The following is a 21,670-nucleotide window of genomic DNA, read 5'->3' as shown; positions in this document are numbered from 1 at the left end:
TTTTCAGTCTGTGAAAATATAGACACACTACTTAATATGTTTGTGCCATAGGAGCAGTTTTTGCCTTACTACATTCGGAGCAACATCAAGCTGCTTTGTCATGGCAAAACAGAGGAAGTTCAAGGGTTTGATGAATTCATCAACCGTTCTTTGAAAACTGACGAGCAGAGAGAGATTTTAGAAGTAAGTATTTGTTACAGACTTCAAGTTTTAGTTACAAGTTTTAGTTTTTTTCTCTCTTAATTACATGAATTCTCTATGAATTCTATAAATTTTGTGCATTAGGCAATAGTCATTTATCCGTGCTTTTCTTCGTAAGGATGTCATACATTGTGATCTTTGATTAAACAAATATATGATTTTCTATGCTTTTTCGTTTGAAAACGATTTATTTTTAGTACAATAATCGCTTTACTTTTCGTACATGTATTTCGTACATAGTAAATTTTCTGTCTTTTCTTTTATGTTCATTAACTGCTAGTGGCTTTTCGCGTTTTTTTTTCAGTCCAGATACTGCAGTGAGCTTGCCCTAGTTAGAATTCTCCAAGACGATTTTGGTGGTGCCATGCATTATATAAATCTTGGCATACAAGGTTTCATTGAAGTAAGTCAAATTGCGCGGTTTTAGATTAAGAAGGCGTTAGCCCTGGAATAGCCATCTTTAGGTGCATGGTAGGCTTTGATGATGCAAAAAAGTTGTTTGTAGAGCCACCTTTCTGCCCTTTTCCCACCTTAACTGTTTGGGAAGTTCTGTAATGCTGAAAAGAAACAACACTTATTGTTGAAGCAATTATTTTGTCACTTGAAACATGCAAAATCTAAATAGATTTAGATTCCTCTCTTGAAAGGAGGTAGATGAATCAAGTTCTTTATCGTTTCTTTTTTCCTTATCAAATTAAAACTAACTTATACCAGCTGACTCATAAAAAACTTGAATATACTATTTTGTGTCTGACAATATTATTGAACGCAGCCTAGATAAGTATCAGAATGTATTTTTAAAAGACTGTATGAACAATTGATATTTTCTTATTATATTTAAATACAAAAAGGGAATTTCGAGACAAAATTATTTATCCGTTGTTTGGGATGTTCCAACACATTTGTTGAGGTTTACGTTAATGATTGATTTTATAAGAATTAATCTTTTAGGAATGGTCTCATCTAAACTCGTTGATGCTTGGGAGCAGACTGAAAACCCTCAGCAAACTTCAGTGTTTGTGTGAGATGAAAGAGTTCGCTGCCTTTTTCTCAAAAAATGGTATTGCTTATTTTGATTTTAGGCTCTAATGTTTACATGCATTATGCCTGTATATCATTATGAATTGTAACGTAGTATCACGGAAGAACCTATATGGTTACATCTCGCCACAATCACATTCACACAAAAGTTCTGCCAATGGGCTTTTAATTTTACGCTGATCCAAAAACTAACCATCGCTGTTTTATCATGCCAGTTTGATACACAAGATAATTTTGCAAATGCTGTGCGTCACGCCAAGATACAAACCTGTAGTCTTATCGTAACAACGCGCATAAAGAAGGGCCACATTTAACTTGATTATTTAAATATTGTTGTTGATATTTGAACCTTGGCAATTTCTGCATACTGCTTTGCTTTTTAAGGTGTACCATATTAGTAGAAAATGAATTTTCTTATTTCTCTTTTCTTCACTTGCAAGTCATTAATGCTTTTTCTTCTTCGCTGCTTAGATGTTCATAGCCTTTCATCAGTACACGCCCTTTTAACTCAATGGTTTAGACGCCTGCCAGACGACAAAGTGCATTCGATGTCAATATGGGATGACGTCATCGCCAATAGGCAAGAACGATACTTTAATACTTAGTGCTTGTGTCTTTTTGTGCATAAGATTTTAGTTTTGATATGTGAAAGTTGATCTCAGATACCTTTAAGGGAATTTCAGATGCCTTTGGTGGACTGAGCTTTTTCTTCACCGCAAATGTTACCAATTTCTAGCAGATGCCAGGTCAACCTTATTGACTATTTTAAAATATGCTATATCCTTGTATTTTATGGGCAATTTGCGAGCCAGTAGTGTATTATTTTTTTCAATTTCTTGCATTTAGGTGTGTTTATATGAAGAAAATCAAGTACAGGCTACTGCAAACTCAAAGGTACTCCTTGTGCTTCAAAACAATTTTTGCACTAAGGATTAATGTGTATGCCTAGAAATACCTAGTGTATAATAATCACAACAATAATTCATAATTATTCTTATAACTTTTATGAACAATGCAATAGTCATTTAAATAGGAAAAAGATCATAACAACTTTTATTTTATCTTGCATAAAAACTCAAGATCAAACGCTGAAGAAATTATTGAGCTTCTTGATGCTGAAGATTCCAAAAATACTCTTTTGCTTGCTGATGTGGCAAGAAAACAGGTAGGTACAAGTCTTTGATTTTTATTTTAAGCAAGCTTAGCAGTCCTTTTCTTTCTTAGATAGCAGATTATTAAACATACCTTATCTTTATATATTCGTCAGCACTTTATATTCTTTATAGTTTATTGGTAAGTTGATGCTGTAAGTTAGCCCAAGACAAGACCAAGCCGCCAACTTATTTCGCTCGTGGAACTTTATTTGCAAGAATATATAGGTTGTTTACCTTGTTTTAGAACCGAAGCTGTAAGCTATGCACTGTCATATACAAACTGTTTTTGATGAGCTTTAAACTAGCAAATAAGAATATGATTTTTGAAGCAACAGGTATCATTGAATGAATTATATATCTAGCCTTGGGACATTGAAATATTCACAGTTACGAGTTATGGCTACTCGAATCACTACTTGCTCAGACCTAGACAACTTGAGCAACCAATTTGCGTTTTTATAACTTTTTGCCAGATAACCAATTAACATAAACATCATTGCTTTAAAGGGGAACTTCGCTGTTGCAAAAAAGTATTTACGTGACTCATTTGACTCTACAATGCGGGTAAGAAACCGTATCACTACACGATTTTTATTTTCTGTAAAGTTTGTTTGATATGAAACAGTTTGTCAGTTTTAAAATAAAAAGCTATTTTGTGTTCGAATCACGAGTTCTGCTACGTAGATCGGCCATCTGACAACAAGCATTATCACACATATGCAATTTCTGCTGCTGATTTTTCAACAAGGCTAAGAGAATCACAAGCTACTTAACCTTTTATTCTGTTTTATTCAACACCCTCTCAATTATAACAACTAGTGATAGCTACTCACAAGGGTCTAATCCGACCTTGAAATCTGTAAAAGCTTACTCGTCTGTCTCAGACTTATGAAATTTATCTCCGTAGGATAATGCCAAGGAAAATGGACTTGCTGTTGATTGGTACCATGTTTATTCCAAAGTGGATTCCGAGCGTTCTAAGTCGTTACAGCCATTAGAAGCTGTCCCCTCGCTGCTTTCTGTATTAGAAAAACTGAGTGCGTTTCATGTGTTACCTTTTTTCTAGAGTTAGTGACGTCCAAGTGTTATAATTATATCTTGGTTAATAAGCTAACATTTATTTTCATTCTGGAAAAAAAGGAAAATCTGAAGTTCTGGGAATCTTCTTGCATGAATATATTTTTTACTTAAAGCGTATTTTACAAATGAGATTGTGTTCATCAGTTAGTGTTGCTGTTATCTGTCTTGGCTTGAAATCCTGCATAGCCCTTACAAGCCGCATCTCATTTCCTGGTTGTTTTATAAATAACATTTTCTTTTTTGCATAACATTGATGTAGGTTTAGCTCCAGGCTTTTTTATCCAAGCGATCATCTCCCGAGCTTAGATTGTAATTTGTTTTCATTTGTCTTTATTTGTAGAAATTATCAATGTTGTTTGAAAAGTCAAGTCGTTTTCATTTCTAGACACTGTAAAAGCCTATGCGACAAACGATACACCAAGGAGTTTGAAAAATCACCTCTTAGAAAGTTCTACATTGGACTGTTTAGCTGAAGCCATCAATAACCAAGGTTTTATACAGATATAATATTATTTCTTTACATTGCAAGCCTTTATTTTTTTTGCTTATTAAATAGCTATGAGGCCAACTTGTAATATAAATTATCGTGAGTCGCAATCCTGACTAAAATCAACGTTTCTTTCCAGAAATAGAACTCTAAATCGTCTTGCTGTTATACATTTTAAAAACCTTTTAACATTTTCTACTACGATGCTTATCACAGAGAGCATAGTATATTAACAGATTCCGTGACCTGAAACACTTGCTAACTGCCTGATTTATCACACTTTGCAGACCAAACCAGTGTTGCAGGGTTTTTTGGTGACAAGCAGCGCGACACTTGTAGAACAATTTTTGGAATTGTACCCCCAATGGACAAGAAACAGGTACTTTTGACAATAATCAAAACTAAACTCTAACATTTATTAGACAATATACTAGACAAAATTTGAAAGGTGATTCCTTTTTTTCCTGATGTTTTTATTTTTCAACCATTATCGAAAAAGTGTTCAAGCTTTATCTTTGTAGCTCTTGCCCTAATTGAATCTCATGCGATGATGATATTTTCCATTCCTAGTGCAAGGATTTCTTTCACCAATATTCCTACAGTCGACTTCATTCTGCTCTATCATTGTCAAACAAACTTAGCGAAATTTCTGAAGCAGACAGGTATGCAGTTTACTTTGTAATATGTACAATGTTTTTGACAATGTGCCTAATTACAAATCTTCCAATGTACTCTACATTTTCCTTTGCAATTTTATTAAATTCTGTAAATTTCTGAAATTTTGACATGTAGATCTCTGGAAGCATTATCATCAGCATTATATATCTTTGGTGTTAATGATTTTCATCAAATTGGAATTAAGCATAAAGGTTTTACTCGTCCAGGATGCAAGAAAATTCTTTTTTCTTAAAGGTTTGTTTTGGAGAGATGTTCGAAGTAATTGAATGGGCTATTGAAAGGCTCTGCGTATACAATAGGCATTTGAATTGCTAGTAGGCCTTGAGAAGGTTTTTTGATATTTTGGTGAACTGTATTTTTTGCTTAAAGTATCACTGAAAATTACAAGGTATGCTTGTATAAACAATTTGTTGTTGCTTCTGTCAGGATGCTGTCTGAAAGGGTCATAATGACTATGGTTAAATTTTGTGATAGCCGCCTTAGAGAAGCAGAAGAAGGTACTTGATGGATCCGTTTTTTTCTTTTTGTACTTTCGTGGGTAAGCCTGCATATTATAATCCTCGAAAATATTTGTTTTGCCATGCCTTTCCGTTTTAGAGTAGATTAATGCCGGTTCTTTCATTTAGTAAGTCTTTTTGGTCTCTGCGAACTTTGATGCTATTTCAGAAGAGATTGGACCTTTATAATACTGGTGCCAACCCATTCTACACATAAGATGGTAAGCAGCTAAGAGGATTTCTCTTCGATGTTAAGCTCCTCTTTATATATTCCAGGGATACCGAATTCGGGATGTCGTATAAGGTTCAGTAGCAGAATTTATCCTGGCTTTTTAAGCTAGTTTCCAACCAACTTTCCAGCTAGCTCTTTTGCTTAATGTAGGCAATTAAACCTTGTTTCTGCCAGAAAGACACCTCAGAATGATCTTTTACGGTTTTATATGCTCGTTTTTATATCGGTTAAGTCTTGTAATTTACTTCAAATACTTTGCAGTTGGAGAAGAACTTGTGAAGCAGTCAGAATATGCAAGCACTGTAGTACGTTATCACATAAAGGCGATGTCACTTGATTCAGCAGAAGGTCGCCAGAGGTTCCCAAGGCTCTTGCAAATAATTAGCCGGTATCCAGAAACTAGGAGCATATTTAGAAAAAAGGTAATTGAATCTTATGATAGCACAAAACTTAAAAATGGCTTTGAGAAAAGCAAACGTTTGAGTATACTAAAGCTTTTCGTCTGACACTTCAGAGTATAAAACAACAGAAAATAGATCGAAAACTCTATGCTGGGAAATAAATATATACCCAGTTGTAGATCGAAATAGGCCAATCAGAAACGCGAGCACATGACTGTTAAACTATAATGGCGACATGTTTCAGATTATTGGCAAAGCCTGATCATCGATCCATCTAGCAGTTTTTGAAACTATCTACATAAGCACGAATGAACCGCTATTATGTAGACAGCAGGAGTTCGTTTTCACCCTAGGACTCCATTGGGTAGCCTCTACGGTCATCTGCTTGCGTTTCTGATTGGGCTATTTCGATCTACAACTGGGTATATATTTATTTCCCAGCGTAGAGTTTTCGATCTATGTTCTGATGTTTTATACTCTGAAAAGTGTCAGACGAAAAGCTTTAGTAAACTGAAACGTTTGCTTTTTTCAAAGCCATTTCTAATTTACTTTCCAAATATAACAGCAACGAAATCTTGATGCATACCTTTTCCATTTCCCCCTCTCTTAATCCTTTTAGTTACTTGGTAGTGTTTAAGAAAACTGTAGAACAAAAACAGCATCGAGTTTTGGAGAAAATGCAGGGTTGTGGGCTGTAGTAATGGGGGCAGGAATATATATCTTAATGTGACATTGAGCAGAAGAACTTGAGGTTCGCTCTTTCTTTGGGTTTGCAAAAATCTGCATGTGCTAACTCGTGGTTCTGTTAGTTTAGAGAACATGTTTTAGGCAGGGCTTTTAAGTTTCAATAGGTAATAATAAATGGAGGGTAAATGGATATTTTACGATATGTTTATTGCTGCAAACGCTCGATAATTATTATCAAGACCTAATTTTCCATCTTTAGGTTACTACCCTACCATCTTGGATGTTCCTGGGCTGGTTGAATCAAGTTGTGGCATTGTTGGACAAAAATGAAAGCGACGCCATTCTGCCAATACTTGAGGTAGTTGCTAGGGACTACCCTCAGGCACTGATGTTCCCCTTGCGCATAAGCAGTGAACAGTTTTCTTTCGATGGAACACCAGAAGGGAGGAAGATGAAGTCTGAATTTGAAAGGTAACAATAGCTTCGTTTATTTGTACTTGTTATGCCTAATTAAAAAAAGCTGTGAAGTTGGTGTGTATGTTTGGTATGTACTTTACAACTTGCAGATTAACATGATTTAATTATGTACACGTTTACTCTTAAGTTTCACTTGCTGATAAAATATTTTTGCCAGTTTTTATTTGTATAAAAGGAATGATGACTAGATTATCCTATTCACCAATGAACTGAAATAATGAAGAAAACATAATTTTAATAAGATCTTTTATATAGTTTGTCGCTTTTTAGTAATTTACATATGCTTGAAGGTATCTACACCTTGAAGCAACGTCTGTTATCAACAAAGTTTGCAGATGAAACCCTTTGCAGTTTTCTTTTTTGTGACGCATCACTTGCCAACTGCTCAGTGGTTTCAAAATGAAATCGGATCCAAATGGACCCGGTACTGTTTGAATCCGACCTCGTGTAACCAGGGCCTTAGACATTTTTATGGAAATTGTCATTGCTATAAAGTCGATCGAGATTTTGCAAAAGGGAGTGGCAGATCGAGCTAGCACTTCAACAGCATAGATGGTCTTAGTACCTGTGTTGGACGTTCTGTAGTCCAAAGGGCTGTTCTCTGTGGCCTGACATGGCTGCTGTAAAAGTCTGCAATGCATTGTGGACAGGGTCACAGAATGGTCTATAACAAATTTCAATACTTGCTTTTTTTAAGCCATAATGCCCTTGCCTAAGAGTTATACATATTTGATCGAATTTATATTTTCAAGCTACATCATCTTTTTTCTCTTTTTTTCCAGGTTGTCGTCTGAAATTAGAAATCCACTCTGCGATGAATTTATACAAGCTTTGCATCAACTGACGAATCCAGAACATATACTCAAGGTTTTTGTATTATTTCATATTAGATTTACCATTTTCAATTGACAATTTTGTATTGCCAATTTTTCAACTAATCATTTTGAATTTAAAATCATTTTTTACATGCTTTATATGTCTATTAATGATTGCTAATTTCTTGGTTGGAGCTGGTCATGATTTACGCCTGTTCCTTTGTAGATTCGTGTGTTAATTTATGAAATATGAACTTTAAATTTTGTTTTATTCCTATTATTATTTTCAATCTTGTTTATTTCTATGTAACTTTAAGAAAAGCAAAAATTTAGTCTCTTTTAACCTCCTAAAGAGGAAATTTAGTGCATAAATTTGATAATCTTCGTTTTCAATCCATTAGTTTCCTGATCTTCATAGAGATCGAAATTTCAGTTTTCTTGTCCTTGTTATGAAAACACTTATAGTAATTTGAATATCACATCCCACATAAAACTAGTGACTCTATTCAAAACATCACTTTGAATGACAACATGGAAAAGTTGGAATCGGTTCGATATTTGGCTGCATTAGCGATTACTGGTGCATTGAAAGGAACATCACTTGAGAGAATCTCTGATGAACTGGGATGGGAGTCGCTTAACCTACATCGATGAAGCAGGCGTCTTGTATATAACTTCAATAACAACCTGGCACCAAATTATACACTAATACCAATACCACAAATCCTAGAACCACCTCCCTCTCTTCGCAAACCCAACGTAGTTTGGTGAATCTTTGCAAGGACCTTAAGATACTATGCAAGCTTTTGCTCCCTGTCTGTCTGACTGGAACAAACTCGCCCCAGAACTTAGACTATTTCCTTCAATAACTGCTTCAAGAATGACCTTTTGGCACTATTTCGTCCCTTTTTTAAACCTGTAACCTTCCTGGGTGTCTCGCCTGGCATCATTTTTAGGATAGACTTTGAGTTAATTGTGAATGGCAACAGGGTTGTTACAAAGATTCATGTCCCCTTATAATACTGTAGTTTGTAGTAGTGTTTTGAATTTTTATGAGCATAAGAAATGTGATCCTTTGCAAAATTATTGTCTTTCAATAGAATTTTTCAGGTTTTATTGATTTTTTACGTTCTTGAATCGGTTTTCGTATAGGACTGGTCTGACGACATGCGTACATTACTTGAAGTAAAACGAAGAGATTCAAATGCAGTAAAACTTTGCTTTAGTGGCATCTGGGACCAGCTTTTTAAACCGGTAGATCCTGGTGAAAAAATAAGAGGTACAATTAGAAAAAATTCGTCCAAGGTATGTGTGGAATATTTGTCGTACACGTTAATTATATATTATATTAATGATAATAATAAGACAAATATTTACAGAGGATTGCCTCGATGAGTCACTCGAGGGTGCTTTTCATGAGGGTCCTCTATTTAACTAATTAATTGGAATTTATATTTAACTAATATATTGGAATCATGAGCATGATGCTCTCTTTATTGTTAGTAAAAAAACCGGGAAAATAATGTAGACAGAAGGAATTTTTCGCCTTGGATTTTTTTGATGTTTTAAGTAGGTCAACGGCACTAATTGGACCGGACTGGACAACCTCAAGTGTCATGTGCTCGCATTTCTGATTGGGTTATTTCGATCTACAGCTTGGTATAAATAATGTGTCTACGAAAAGCTTCACTTTGTTTTAAAATGTTTACTTTTTCAAATCCGTTTTCAAAATGATTTTCACTAGATCATAAGTGTTTATTTATTAGATTTAACGTAAATTTTGATATCCTTTGATTTGATTTTAGGATTTTAGCAAAAAGATTCAGACTTTGTTTGGTGATAATGGATCAAAGATCGTAAACATGCCTTCAAAGGTATTTTTGAGTAATTCATCTATTTCTTGAAAACTATTCGTATTTAGGCAAGTTGTGAGAATTGGGAGAACAAATTAATTTATTTGTAACTTGACTTCAAAATCCACCTCACCTCAAGTTAAATAAAATTTTCATGAACTCCACTGTCTCTCGTAGGATTTTTTGGATATTTGCATTAAACTTTTGGAGGAAATGAAGAAAACTCGTCGTAGTTACAATCTGAAAGGTTACTCTCCATGGTTTTCAACTTTCAATGAGAATCAGCCCGAAGATTCCCTTGAAATTCCAGGTTAGACCAACTCAGCATGTTTTGTCTTTGCTTGTTTTCAAAGTTTTAGCACAAACTTCAAATGGCGCTTTATTGACTGCCTCTTCATTGTAAGACTTTGCTCACTTTTTGTAACGACAATAGCTTTCAATATGATAATGCCTAGTTTGAGAAATAATCAGAGATTTTTGTAATAGGAGTAGTTTATCTAATAGGAATGGTATCAAATCTAGAATCGAAAAAAATCAGTAAAATATATTTCTATAAGTCTTTTAGGTAAATGCATTTTGGTTTGAAAGTGGGAGCAAGTGGGAGCTTTTGTAACAAACAAAGCCAATTTTGATTACACTATTACTCCACAGGATTAGCAAAAATGTAGCTTTTTGTATATTTTGTTTGGCTGGCCGAATTTGGCCGTCAACCGTAAAGTATTTGGCCGCCAACCATTCCAATCATCTGGCAACCCTGGTCGAGAGTCTATTGTTAAAAAATTTGTTAATAATTTTTGCAAATTTATAAATCATTACTAAAATTTTTAGACTACATAGAAATTATGTGAATTGATGGAATTGTATTCAATTGGATAAAATTATATAATTCGATACCAATTCTTTTTGCTAGTATCTATCATTAAACTAAATACACCACGAATCTTGATATGAAATTCCTCGCCAACTGTAAATATCAGTTGATCTAAATAGGATTGATGATCATTCAGCTTGTAAAAAATCCTTTTAGGTCAGTACACTGGGAAGCAAAAGCCTCTTTTGGAATACCATGTGCGAATTGCAGGATTCGATGAAAGAGTAAGTGATCGTTTTCTTGGATCTTCTTAAAAAGGACACATGATATTATGCATATGACGTTCTTTCTTACTGCAATGTGACGCCGTTTAAACTTTGTGATGAAACCCGGAAATCAGTACTCTTGTTTATTGTTGAAACCAGAATAACTTGCAATACATGAGAAAACTCGCGTGAAAGAAACTGCAGACTAAGAATCCCCAGGCTAATTTTTTGCAAAATAAGGACCCTCAAAATGGAAACTATTATGTTAGGTTGCGTTTCAGCCTGCTACAGAACATCACCGTTACTTTAATGTGGGTTTTGACAGAGTACAAAAGAGGTGCCAATTTGTAATGCTGCTCTTAACTTACTTTTGAAATTTCAAATTTATTTTGCTTTCTTTTATGAAAGAATAGAAAGGAATTTTAAGAAAAGGGGCATTGAAGAATGGAGATAATATTGAATGGGAATGCAGTAAATCCTATGAGAATTATCTTTGATCTGTCTATAATAGAATTTCAGACAGGGGTATCAAGCACCACAAAATAGCTATCCCTATTGCGATGTATTGATTTTTTAAATATCAATATTTCATAATGATGATTTCATTTTTCCAACTGAAATTTGTGTACGTATCACGATTTCTTCATCATATAATTTGCTTGGATTCAGGTTCTTAGTATGGATTCGTTACGTGTCCCCAAGAGGATAACAATCAGGGGACATGACGAAAAAGAATACAAATTTTTGGTGAAGGGAAATGAGGACTTGCGTTTGGATCAGAGAATAGAACAGGTTAGAATATTGAAGAATTGACATTTCTCAGTATTTATTCGCATTTTCAAATAATCCGCAACCAATTGTTAACAGTTTGGGGAAATAATTACATTCTATGCAATGCTTAAAAGAAGACTTCGAGCAAGACCTGTCTTGAACCCAGACACTCTTTCAAGTATAGATTGCCCATTACAGTTTGTTGCTTTTACCCATAAACTATCAAATTTCTGCTTCTTTTTTTAACGTTGTCAATCGAAAATATCCATTTTTACCCTGTGACACGTTAATTGTCGCTCTAATGTACCATACGGCCTTAATTGTCGCTCCAATGTACCATACCAAAAGAGTAGGCAACGAACCAGAGAGAAATTTTACGAAGTCTGGGGGATACTTTTGGAAGTTTTGAAAGTCCCTGACCTGACTAAAATTCATTCAGAGCGAGCGGAGCTGCCAGCTCTCTGCATTTCCAGACGATGGAATCAGAAAATTGGTCTCATCGAGAGGAAGGGCCATAACACTGCTCTATTAATACAGCTTCCCTATGTCCTAAAAACTGCATTCGAAAGCTACAATTTTAGACAGAGCTGTAGAGATAAAACCCTAACCGCGTCTCGGGGAGCGTGCATGTATAGTTCAGCTTCTACAACCCCTCTCCCCCATTCAAAGTTGGGATGTACACCCTTTAATAACAGGGATGTTAACATTGAGCTGGGGAAGGGGAGGGGGGTGGAAATCTCAACATAGTCTGTCCAAATTGTAAGTAGTAGCAATCAAAAATACTTTTGCAATATATTTGCTTGGTAACTGAGGCTCCTTTGCAACTATTACTTGCTTTCCACCTGTAAAAATCGGAAAAGTTATTTTTTTTCAATGAGTGTTCCAGGCCTTGTAACCTGCAAACGACGGGGATAAACCCACAGACAATAAAGATCTGTAGCACTTATTGAACTTTTGACTTTTTGAATGACTAAAAAATTCTAGACTATTGGTTACAGGCTTGAAGTGTTGACGTTGACCTGATTTTTAAATCAGAGAAAAAATCCAGCCATTTGAATGCTAATAATCTTGTTTCTTGTCAAGACAACCCCGGCAACATAATCAGTTTTCAATCACGTTACAGCTGTTTGACATAATGAATGGAATTCTGGCAGATGACCCTGCCTGCAACTCAAGATCATTGAAACTCAAGACGTATCAAGTTATTCCACTAACGTCGAGGTACTTTAATGCTCAATTTCTCAAAAATATTCTAAACCTCATATACCTATTTCCATGCTAAAAGCAGAAATGCTGCTGAGAGTATTTTGTATTGCAACAATTTTTAATGGTCTAGAAAGCTTTCATCTACACATAATCGACGAACACGCCACCAATTCTGCAACTTTTTTTAACCCTCTCTTCACAAGGGTTTTTTTCGATAAGGTTCGAATCTGATCTTGCATCTTGCGCTTGGCGCTTGCATCCGGATAGTTTTTAATATCCGATAATCTGATAATCAAATGCTGACTCGCGTGTTTGATAGCGTATGCTCTGTAGAAATTATTCTCAAAGAAGCTGTGAAAACTTCAATAAACCCTTACGTAAATGGGCGGCCGAATTTGATTTGAGTACGCGACGTTTGGAGACAAACATTTTCGAATCCGCAAAGGAATGTACACCCGTAGACATTGATCATTATCATAGCGAATACCTTGAGTTATGACCTTCTTTCTGAATTACCTGCTTCAATAAAATACCGTTTAGGCATACTTAATTAATTTACATAAAACTTGCCGTAGCAGGCAAGATTATATGACTAAATGTAACTTTCAAATTTCTTGATTTTGTAGAATTGGAATTATTGAATGGATGGAAAATACCGTTGCACTGAGAGATCTCCTTTCGGGGACAGGTTCAGATAGCAAACAAACTTTCAGGTTTATTTTGCATCGATTTTTGCGTAGATAGATATAATTTTCGTATGATTGTCTCGGTGGCTCTATTTGACTCGCAAGAGATGCAAAAATTCTTGTAGTTGCAAAGTCTTGTAGAAAGGCGCATTTATCATCCAGCGGCCTCTTTTCCTGGCAGACCTTGCGTGACCTTGGTGCGCCGCTCTTTAGAAAATTTACCCCCATATTTCCGCATCCCATTTGTACACAAACTGCTTGAATTAACGGAAAACAGGCTGCTCTATAACATGATCAAAGAGATATCCTTAAGCTATGGATGGCCTGTGAATGAAACAACACAAAATATGTTTTTTTAATAAAGCATACTAATAGAAATGCCTATCTAATGCGAAGTGTGCATGTTGTTACTTCAATTTTGTATAGACTTTGAGTTATTTTGACTACTTCTTTGCTTATGAATAAGAAATTTAATTTGATTTTTGCAGTCTTTGAAACCCTTCGTCTAATTTGTTTTTGAAAATTTTTTAAAACAGTAATGCAAGAACAAAATACCATGAGATGATTCGCCGCTTTTCGTCTGGGTCGAAAATAAACGACTTAGCCACTCAGTACATTAATGCATACATGTAAGTTTATTTCATTTTTAAATATTTTATTCATTTATTATACGTTAATTTTGAGTTCCTTGTATTTGTTATGTCTCAACGTAGAGTAGAATTTCACCAGTAAACCATGTGGTAATATTCTGAATAAAATGATATTCAACTTTCTTACTTTTGCAGCTTTCTTGAGATGTGAATAGAGGTAACCCTCTTATTTTTCCTCCAATTAGGAAGCCAGTCCCTGATATTTCTAAAGAGTTTGAGAAGATAGAAACGTTTCTTCCATGGGATCTTCTGAGGTTTTTTCTTCGTCATGTTTTTTCATCCATCTTAATTCTTTCTTGTTGTATGTTAAGACTTTTTCAAAAAGTTTTACCTATTTTCAGACCTTCTATGTCTTGTCTACTTTGGTTTTCCCTAAGGTTGATCTTGATTGATCTAAGAGCTACTTTCCATGCTCAGTTTGCTATACAGTTTTGTATCTTAAAATTTTGTTTTTCTCGTTGCTTGCCATTAATTATCTCTGTTTTTATTTCCGTCATTTGCACCTTTACGTATGGCTAGTGAGCTATGCCTACTTGTATTTGAGATTGACTGTAAAGGACCCCAAATTATCTAAGGCCCCTTAAAGACTTCTATTGAAGCTGACAGAATTGGACGTCTTGAGAAATTATCTCAATTCATCTCGGCAAATGAAAGTAAGACATGGTCTATACCTAAGATCCACAGTATCGCAACGTGACCAACATGTAACTGAGACTGTGAACCGTTTGCGTTAAGCCGCGTTTCGGAATATATTTTGATCTGTGCTCTCTATCAGTTACTTTATAGCTGTTGTTGTCATCTAATTTAGTTCTAACTTGGTAATGTTCCGATTTCTGATAAGACCGTTACGCTACATTTTCACAAGTTTTGTTCCAAATTGTCTCTCTTCATACTTTCAGGCGTGTATTCGACCGTCTTTCGATGTCCACCGAGGCCTTTTTCGTTCTACGGAATCACTTCATCCAAACGCACGCTTGTCTCTGCATCTGCCAGTATGTTCTTGGCATCGGTGATCGTCATCTCAGTAATCTCATGGTAGATACAACAACAGGTGGAATTGTTGGGATCGATTTTGGCTATTCGTTTGGTGTTTCAACTACGGTTAGTTATTACCTGCAATCAATATTGCTGTTTATCTAGGTGGTTTTAGAAAGGAACCTAGCTCAAATATTTACATACCAGGACCTGATACTTCTTATCATGAGTTGATCATTCTTTAAAATTTCTTAATACAATTGCAATGCATTGGAGAACTTCATATATATCTTCAATGAAGTGTGCTCAGTATTTTAACATATCTACCAACAACCCTTCCAGATGCTGTTTTCTATGTTCTTCTTTGAAGGTGCTTCCTATTCCAGAACTGATGCCATTCCGGCTAACAAAACAGTTCAGAAACCTGTTATTACCGCTGAAAGACCTCGGGCCATATAAGCTGCCGATGACGTCAGTAATGAGAGCATTAAGAAGCAACTCCGATATTCTTCTCTGTACGATGAATATATTTGTTAACGAGCCACTAGTTGACTGGCAGGTAGGCTGTCTGATTATATATCTGCACTTGCTGACCTCACAGTTAGTCAATGCCGAGCTAAGTGTGTATTATGGCACTAATAGAGCGTAAAATCAAATAACAACTTTTATTGTTTGCTAATTTTTTATATGTGAGCCTTCGTTCGTTATATGTGAGACAATTCTTCCATTACCGGAAACACTTTTTTGCCCGATCCTTATTTTTCTCCATTTCGGTGCATTATTTCATTAGGGGTACTATCCTTAAGGTGTGCCGGAGTGTGCTGTTGGGGATATCCTTCCCCAACAGCCGGTACCTGTTTTCAAGTCTTTCTCGATTAGATATAACTGCAATATTGTGGGATGACCCATTATTTTGTATCTATAAATGTTAATGACTATTTTACGGGCAAGTCTACTCTTTTCAAGTCGTTGTCAACGATGCCAATACTTTGAGTAATTTCGTAACTACATGAATGACATTTATGCGAAAAAATTTAATCTAAACATACGTTAAAAATACTGCAATATTTGTTTTCAAATTCATTTCATGCAACCGAAAATAACAACACTTATTTAGAAGCTAATTACATTTACTTGTAAGGGTCTTTCATGTAGTAGTACTAGTCAGTTTAGCATTTGAGTTACACTTTTAAAGGGTCATTGCTAAGTTTAAAGCTCTTGTTCATTAATACTGAATTTGATATTATCAATTAAAGATAGAAAACTTTACTTCGTTTTGCCAATAATTTTTCTTTGCATCTGAAAACCGAAATGATTTCATCGAAACTGATATAGAGCACAGTTTTCTTATTTTTCTCTGTCGTTCAAGTAATAGCTATTCATTGGCCAGTTCTTTTGAAAATGAGATCTTTTTTGCTACGTGTCGTGAAGATAACATTTCTAGGTTAAGGTCTAGAGTATGGGCGTTCTCCTTTTAATCTACCGACAAATTCTGTGATTCATCGCAAGAAAGGAGAAAGAAACACGGAATTTTATGCTATGAGTGAATCTGAAATACAATCGAAATTATAGAAGCTTTAAATAAAGAAATTAAATCAGTCGTATACTATTGGCGACTAACTTATATTTTAGATGCTTGAATATTTTGTTTTGTTTTGATTCTTTTGAAGAAGACTAACCTTCCCTGTCTAGAATTTTATCAATTAAAGAATATTTCAAACTTTGTTGGTAGTTTTTAAGGCAAAACATATTTTCAGTCAGTTGGTAACGTTTCAGTCCGAAGATAAATCCTTTGTTGTATCTGCACCCAGTTGAATGCATGTTTAGGCAGCATAGGCGTCAAATCTTGATTGGCTGCGAAAGGAATCGCTAAAGCGGGAGTCCCCATCGATTTTAACCAATCGAATTGCGAGAAATGCAAAATTTTAGAATTTGACCATCCCTTCTTCAAAAAAGTTCCGATGCTAGGATTTGCAAAATAAAAGCAAATTTCCCCAAAAATCCTGGCATCAGGACCTTTTTTGAAGAAGGGGTGGTCAAAATCCTAAAATTTTGCATTTCTCGCAATTTGATTCCTGCTTTGGCGATTCTTTCACAGCCAATCAAGATTTGACGCCTATGCATGTTTAGGCCATTTGCACAAAAATTGACCAGTAAACCTTTATGTACGGGACAGTAAAGTCTGTAGGTACATAATGACTGTAGATTAAAATCGCCGCTACAAAACTACACTGATTAAAAGCATAGCATCAAGAGGATCTCTTTCAGTCAAACATCTTAGAGAAAAATTGAATATGCAACTCCCGGCATTTTTAGGTAAGAAGACATGTTTTGCTTAGTAACCATTGTTATGCTTAGTTTAGAAAGGCTGTCAAACTTGGTTCAAAGAACAGTTTTGTGTTTGTCTTTGCTAAATTTAGGATTCTGTTTAACAGCATTATATTCACTTTGTTAACTGAAAGCGACCCGACTCGTCTGCATTTCCCTAGCATGTTATCAAGAATAATGTTTCTTCTCCTTTCATTTTGTTACAGTACCCATTTAATTTTCATTTGAACTCTTTTTTATTTTCTAATTCTTCATAGGCTAATGCTCGGAAACAATCAATCAGGATGGATGGTGCAGGTGGCTATCCTTCGTGATTATTTTTCAATTACATAATTTGTAGTTCGTTTAATTAGCCTTGTCTCTTGATCTGCGATGTGCAATACTCATTTTTATACCATTTTAATTACACGTAGTCAGTTTTAATGTCAACTATACGTAGCGTCGTGATTGTTAAGAACCGTTAATTATGATGCTAGCTCCGAAATGGAGGAAACCTTTCTGCAACCTGAATCAAGTGTGTCGGTAGCTTTATCTTTAGAAAAAACCATGAAACACAGCCTTAAATTTGTACATGTATTAAGGCCTAAGAAAGACGCGGATATTTTATAACGTTGGAATTTTGTCCTTCTTCTTCTCTAATTCGCTTAAAAGATTTCCCTATAATACATAATCTAGCTCCGTGTGTAGGAGTTCTTTCACACTTCTTCTTTTAAAAAAGTATTAAAATAAAAGTCAATATTTGGGTTATTAGATTATTACCCAAATGTTGGCGTGATTAATTTCCCCGCACCCCGATGAACTCATAGGCTGAACGTTTTCTCGAGACTTCTTCTTTTTTATAGACTTAATTGATTTTTGACAATTTATTTCTTTTTCGTAAAGATACTTCAGCCAATTGGTATCCAAAAGAAAAGATAGAGATATGCAAACTGAAGCTTATGGGAGTAAACAGTTGCTACATTACAGGGTAGGAGTAAATATTTGTCTGTTTCAGTTTAGATTTTTAAACTAATTTTATTTACTTGTTCAATAGTTTTTACGTTCCGGACTCTTTTTAGAACGCCAAACTCATTGGCACATTTTATGTGGCACTTAGGATTCTCTGTATCATGACTGTCTAACACTGTGCAGTGAAGCCTGTTGGTTTGTGACTTTTTGCACGATTAATGTGGCTTGCCTTTTCCCGCCAGAAAATGCTTTACATCAATGCTAAGATATTTAATGTCTTCTGTCACTCGTCCAGAATAATTGCAAGCAACAACTCAGAGACAGTTATCCTAAATTCTATTTGAATTCTGCGAGTTATTTAATATTCAGGGAAGGGCTAGAAAGGTAGTATGCTAATAGTTTTTAGGGATTATAGGTTAAATCTTGAATATCTTTAGCGCTCATGGCGCTTCTAATTCTCTGTCAAGAGAAAGTTAAAGAATAGAAACGGAATTTGGTTTAATTGATATCACGAGGATGTGTCGAAAACCTATGAAATACATTGTTAGAATGGGAGGTTAGTGGGGAAAATTGTCTTCTTGATTCTTTATTTTCTTTCTAATTTCAGGGAAGAGTTGAGGCTTGGTAAAGGCAAGAAGCCATATTTCAAAAAAATGCTGGATATTGCTTATGGTAATCCTAAGCGCAATATCAGGGCGAGATTGCTGGAAGAGGCCGATGAGGAGCCGACGAAGTTTATTTTAACTACAGAGCAACAGGTTGCTTGTTTGATCGACCAAGCCACCGACCCTAATATACTTGGAAAAACGTTTGTAGGTTGGGAGCCATATGTATAGAATGTTGACATTTATCGCATGAAAAGGACATCAAAATTGCAAATGCCATGCAAGTTCATTACTACCACAAGAAAACTACGCTACTAGTAGATTAGTTCGAAGAACTTCTTGCACATATCATATTCATGGCATCACTATTATATATTGCCAGAACTAAAAAATCCGTCTTCAATATTTCAGAACATAAGATCTTAAGCCAGCCCTATGAACAGAAGCATTATTGAATCATTTTGGTATATCGAACATGTTAGTGGTTAATCACGGTGCCAGTAAGCCATCGAATTTCTGTCTAGGTATTTCTTACTCTCGTTTATAGGCAGGGTAAAACTTTTCAGAACGAACGATAAATTCAATCTTTATCTTAAAGCAAAAACCTTCTGGATTCTTGGTCAACAACAAGTCCGAACCCGTCGACATTACAATTTCGAATAGATTTAACAAATTTTGAAATTCCACGATCTGAAAACAATAAAACAAGGAACAAGGCTTTGGCTTCTGATTCTTGAATCATTTAATTGAAATGTGGAAGATGGCCTTTTCAAGTCCATTATTTAATAAATCAAATAGCTCAAATACGATACTGAGAATTAGCACCTAGCTCATAATTTTCTACGATAGTGGATTTTTTTCGCTTTCTCGTGCCTTGATTGGAGATCATTCGACATAGATTACCTGCATGGGCAATTGAAAGGTACTTTTTCGACGTAAATAACAATTTCATTGAAACAGATGGTCTTAATTACCCACTGTATTGCTTCTGGCTTCAAAAACTGTTGATTTTTGCACCATCTCTTCATATTTTTTTAAAGCACAAATAACTGAATTTTTAATTGACGAGATATTATAGCATCTGCAGGCCTCCACTTTTGCACCTGTTGTTGATATGTTTCTTTTTTCTTACTTTGTCAATATTTTTCTAGCTATCTCAATATATATTTAATTCTTTCCTGCATGGTGCCAAAATAATTGTGTAAAGAAATTTGAATAGCTTGCGGATTTGTATGATTTCTAAAAAATAAATCCAGTGAGTTGTCAAACAGAAATAACTTCAAATTTCAGTTTGATTCTACACATCCATGCCAAAGTACCTTCACTTTCCTAGTTTCAGCTGTGCTCTTTCGCCAACAGTTTGTTCCAAGTTTTCCGAAGCTCTGTTTCAAATGCCTAGTTGGCGCAGTATCTTGGTTTCGTATCAGAAATTTTTCTTCGGCTATCGAGCATTAAGCAATGCTTTCGAGATATCCTAGTATTAACTTTTATCTTTTGAATAATCTTGATATACCTTCACATTAAAGGTAAAACCGTGTGAATTTAAAGTTAATAAATTTTGATCTCTTAGCAAGTTTAGATAATAAAACCCCCTTTTGCAATTAACAATCTTCCTAGAAACGCATTATCCATAAGAAGGTCTTTGCTGGGTATGGGCTGTGACGGTTTGGGTTCTTGGGATTTTAAACATGTAAGATGCATGTAAGGTACAGTAACTGCCGAGTGGGCTAGAAGCACTACCTGACTACGCACCTTCAATATTCCCAACAAGGACTACGGCAAAATCAACGAGGAAATGCCTGCCCTGCAGATGGCCAGCTAACACTATTGAGCCCCAGATGTTGGAAAAGCTATGTCAACGATACTAGTTGGTGTTAGTTCTTTATTCTCAGCAGAGGATAAATTGCTATCAGTGCATTCAGATTAACCTCAACTATAAGCCAAAATGACAGTAGCCTTGAATCAATGTTATTTTCCTTAATATGACAGCTTTAATATCTTCTTTTATAACTCGGCCCAGAACGAGAGACTGGGATGCTTGTTAGCGGTAACGATAAGTGTAGGGTGTTGTACACTGAACAGAATACTTTTTTGGCATTCATATCAAGGAATGTTTCCTTAATGTACAATATCTGTTGGGAAGTTTATAACATTGTTACGATGGTATAGGCTATGATAACGTTGGTATAGGACTTTAGAGATCTTTCGCCTGGGATTAATGGACATTAGTGTGAGCATTAGAATGTTAATCGTTGAGAACTTTGGATAGTATTTTGATGCTAAGTAATCTGTGGTAACGAGTCGAGAGACTAGTACCATTTTGCCTCCGCAGATAACACACTTGTTATATTTTCCGCTAGGTTATATTCTTATCTTATAAACATACAAGATCACACGCACGGTTGTTCTACCTGCTATTGCTAGAGTACGTTCCAAAAGCCTTTTGAAAATGAAGGAATTTATCAAAAACACAAATCTTTCAGTTCTGGAGTTTTTGCATACTGTAGTTACTGGATCATCGCGTGTATAAAAGCCCTATAGAGTTTATATCGACTAAACTGGATTCGATTTGACACTATGCAGTAAGTTTCTTTTTAGTGATCCGTGCAGCGATAACAGAATCGAGGTTCGGTGAATTTCCTTCTTAATTTTGATTATTGCAATTTCTTCACGACCAGAATTCAAAATATTTTCAAAATCTACGCTGAACGAAACCAAAAGTGGCCTGCCAATGGGACAGTAATGAAGAGACATTGGGATGTAGGGGACTTCCTCAGTTAGGGACTTTCGGTGCCTTTTATCTTATAAGGCAGTGTTTTTA

The 21,670-nt window shown here is 35.3% G+C and overlaps 1 protein-coding gene across 5 annotated transcripts in view; it reads left to right on the top strand.

Annotated features, from left to right (window-relative positions):
* The window catches only part of LOC135687316 (DNA-dependent protein kinase catalytic subunit), a 97,943-nt gene extending 77,934 nt beyond the window's left edge, over nucleotides 1-20,009 (top strand). For all 5 annotated transcript variants that reach the window (XM_065203845.2, XM_065203847.2, XM_065203844.2 and 2 more), the window contains 29 exons: nucleotides 52-183; nucleotides 506-604; nucleotides 1,153-1,261; nucleotides 1,714-1,822; nucleotides 2,089-2,136; nucleotides 2,323-2,407; nucleotides 2,904-2,960; nucleotides 3,304-3,433; nucleotides 3,862-3,966; nucleotides 4,251-4,342; nucleotides 4,534-4,625; nucleotides 5,068-5,138; nucleotides 5,632-5,792; nucleotides 6,718-6,929; nucleotides 7,718-7,802; nucleotides 8,903-9,055; nucleotides 9,556-9,624; nucleotides 9,781-9,913; nucleotides 10,631-10,698; nucleotides 11,350-11,472; nucleotides 12,575-12,672; nucleotides 13,284-13,370; nucleotides 13,880-13,972; nucleotides 14,179-14,247; nucleotides 14,893-15,094; nucleotides 15,339-15,527; nucleotides 17,554-17,593; nucleotides 18,179-18,263; nucleotides 18,852-20,009. In XM_065203845.2, coding sequence (XP_065059917.2) covers nucleotides 52-183; nucleotides 506-604; nucleotides 1,153-1,261; nucleotides 1,714-1,822; nucleotides 2,089-2,136; nucleotides 2,323-2,407; nucleotides 2,904-2,960; nucleotides 3,304-3,433; nucleotides 3,862-3,966; nucleotides 4,251-4,342; nucleotides 4,534-4,625; nucleotides 5,068-5,138; nucleotides 5,632-5,792; nucleotides 6,718-6,929; nucleotides 7,718-7,802; nucleotides 8,903-9,055; nucleotides 9,556-9,624; nucleotides 9,781-9,913; nucleotides 10,631-10,698; nucleotides 11,350-11,472; nucleotides 12,575-12,672; nucleotides 13,284-13,370; nucleotides 13,880-13,972; nucleotides 14,179-14,247; nucleotides 14,893-15,094; nucleotides 15,339-15,527; nucleotides 17,554-17,593; nucleotides 18,179-18,263; nucleotides 18,852-19,080 — 3,225 coding nt within the window. In that variant the 3' untranslated portion in view covers nucleotides 19,081-20,009. The remainder of the gene's footprint in view (nucleotides 1-51; nucleotides 184-505; nucleotides 605-1,152; nucleotides 1,262-1,713; nucleotides 1,823-2,088; nucleotides 2,137-2,322; nucleotides 2,408-2,903; nucleotides 2,961-3,303; nucleotides 3,434-3,861; nucleotides 3,967-4,250; nucleotides 4,343-4,533; nucleotides 4,626-5,067; nucleotides 5,139-5,631; nucleotides 5,793-6,717; nucleotides 6,930-7,717; nucleotides 7,803-8,902; nucleotides 9,056-9,555; nucleotides 9,625-9,780; nucleotides 9,914-10,630; nucleotides 10,699-11,349; nucleotides 11,473-12,574; nucleotides 12,673-13,283; nucleotides 13,371-13,879; nucleotides 13,973-14,178; nucleotides 14,248-14,892; nucleotides 15,095-15,338; nucleotides 15,528-17,553; nucleotides 17,594-18,178; nucleotides 18,264-18,851) is intronic.
* The last annotated feature ends 1,661 nt before the right edge of the window (nucleotides 20,010-21,670 follow it).

Source organism: Rhopilema esculentum, chromosome 20 (assembly GCF_057945365.1).
Source record: "Rhopilema esculentum isolate cy_ngs chromosome 20, ASM5794536v1, whole genome shotgun sequence".
Taxonomy (NCBI): domain Eukaryota; kingdom Metazoa; phylum Cnidaria; class Scyphozoa; order Rhizostomeae; family Rhizostomatidae; genus Rhopilema; species Rhopilema esculentum.
The sequence above is the reverse complement of the archived record's forward strand: the minus strand, read 5'-3'. Positions and strand labels throughout refer to the sequence as shown.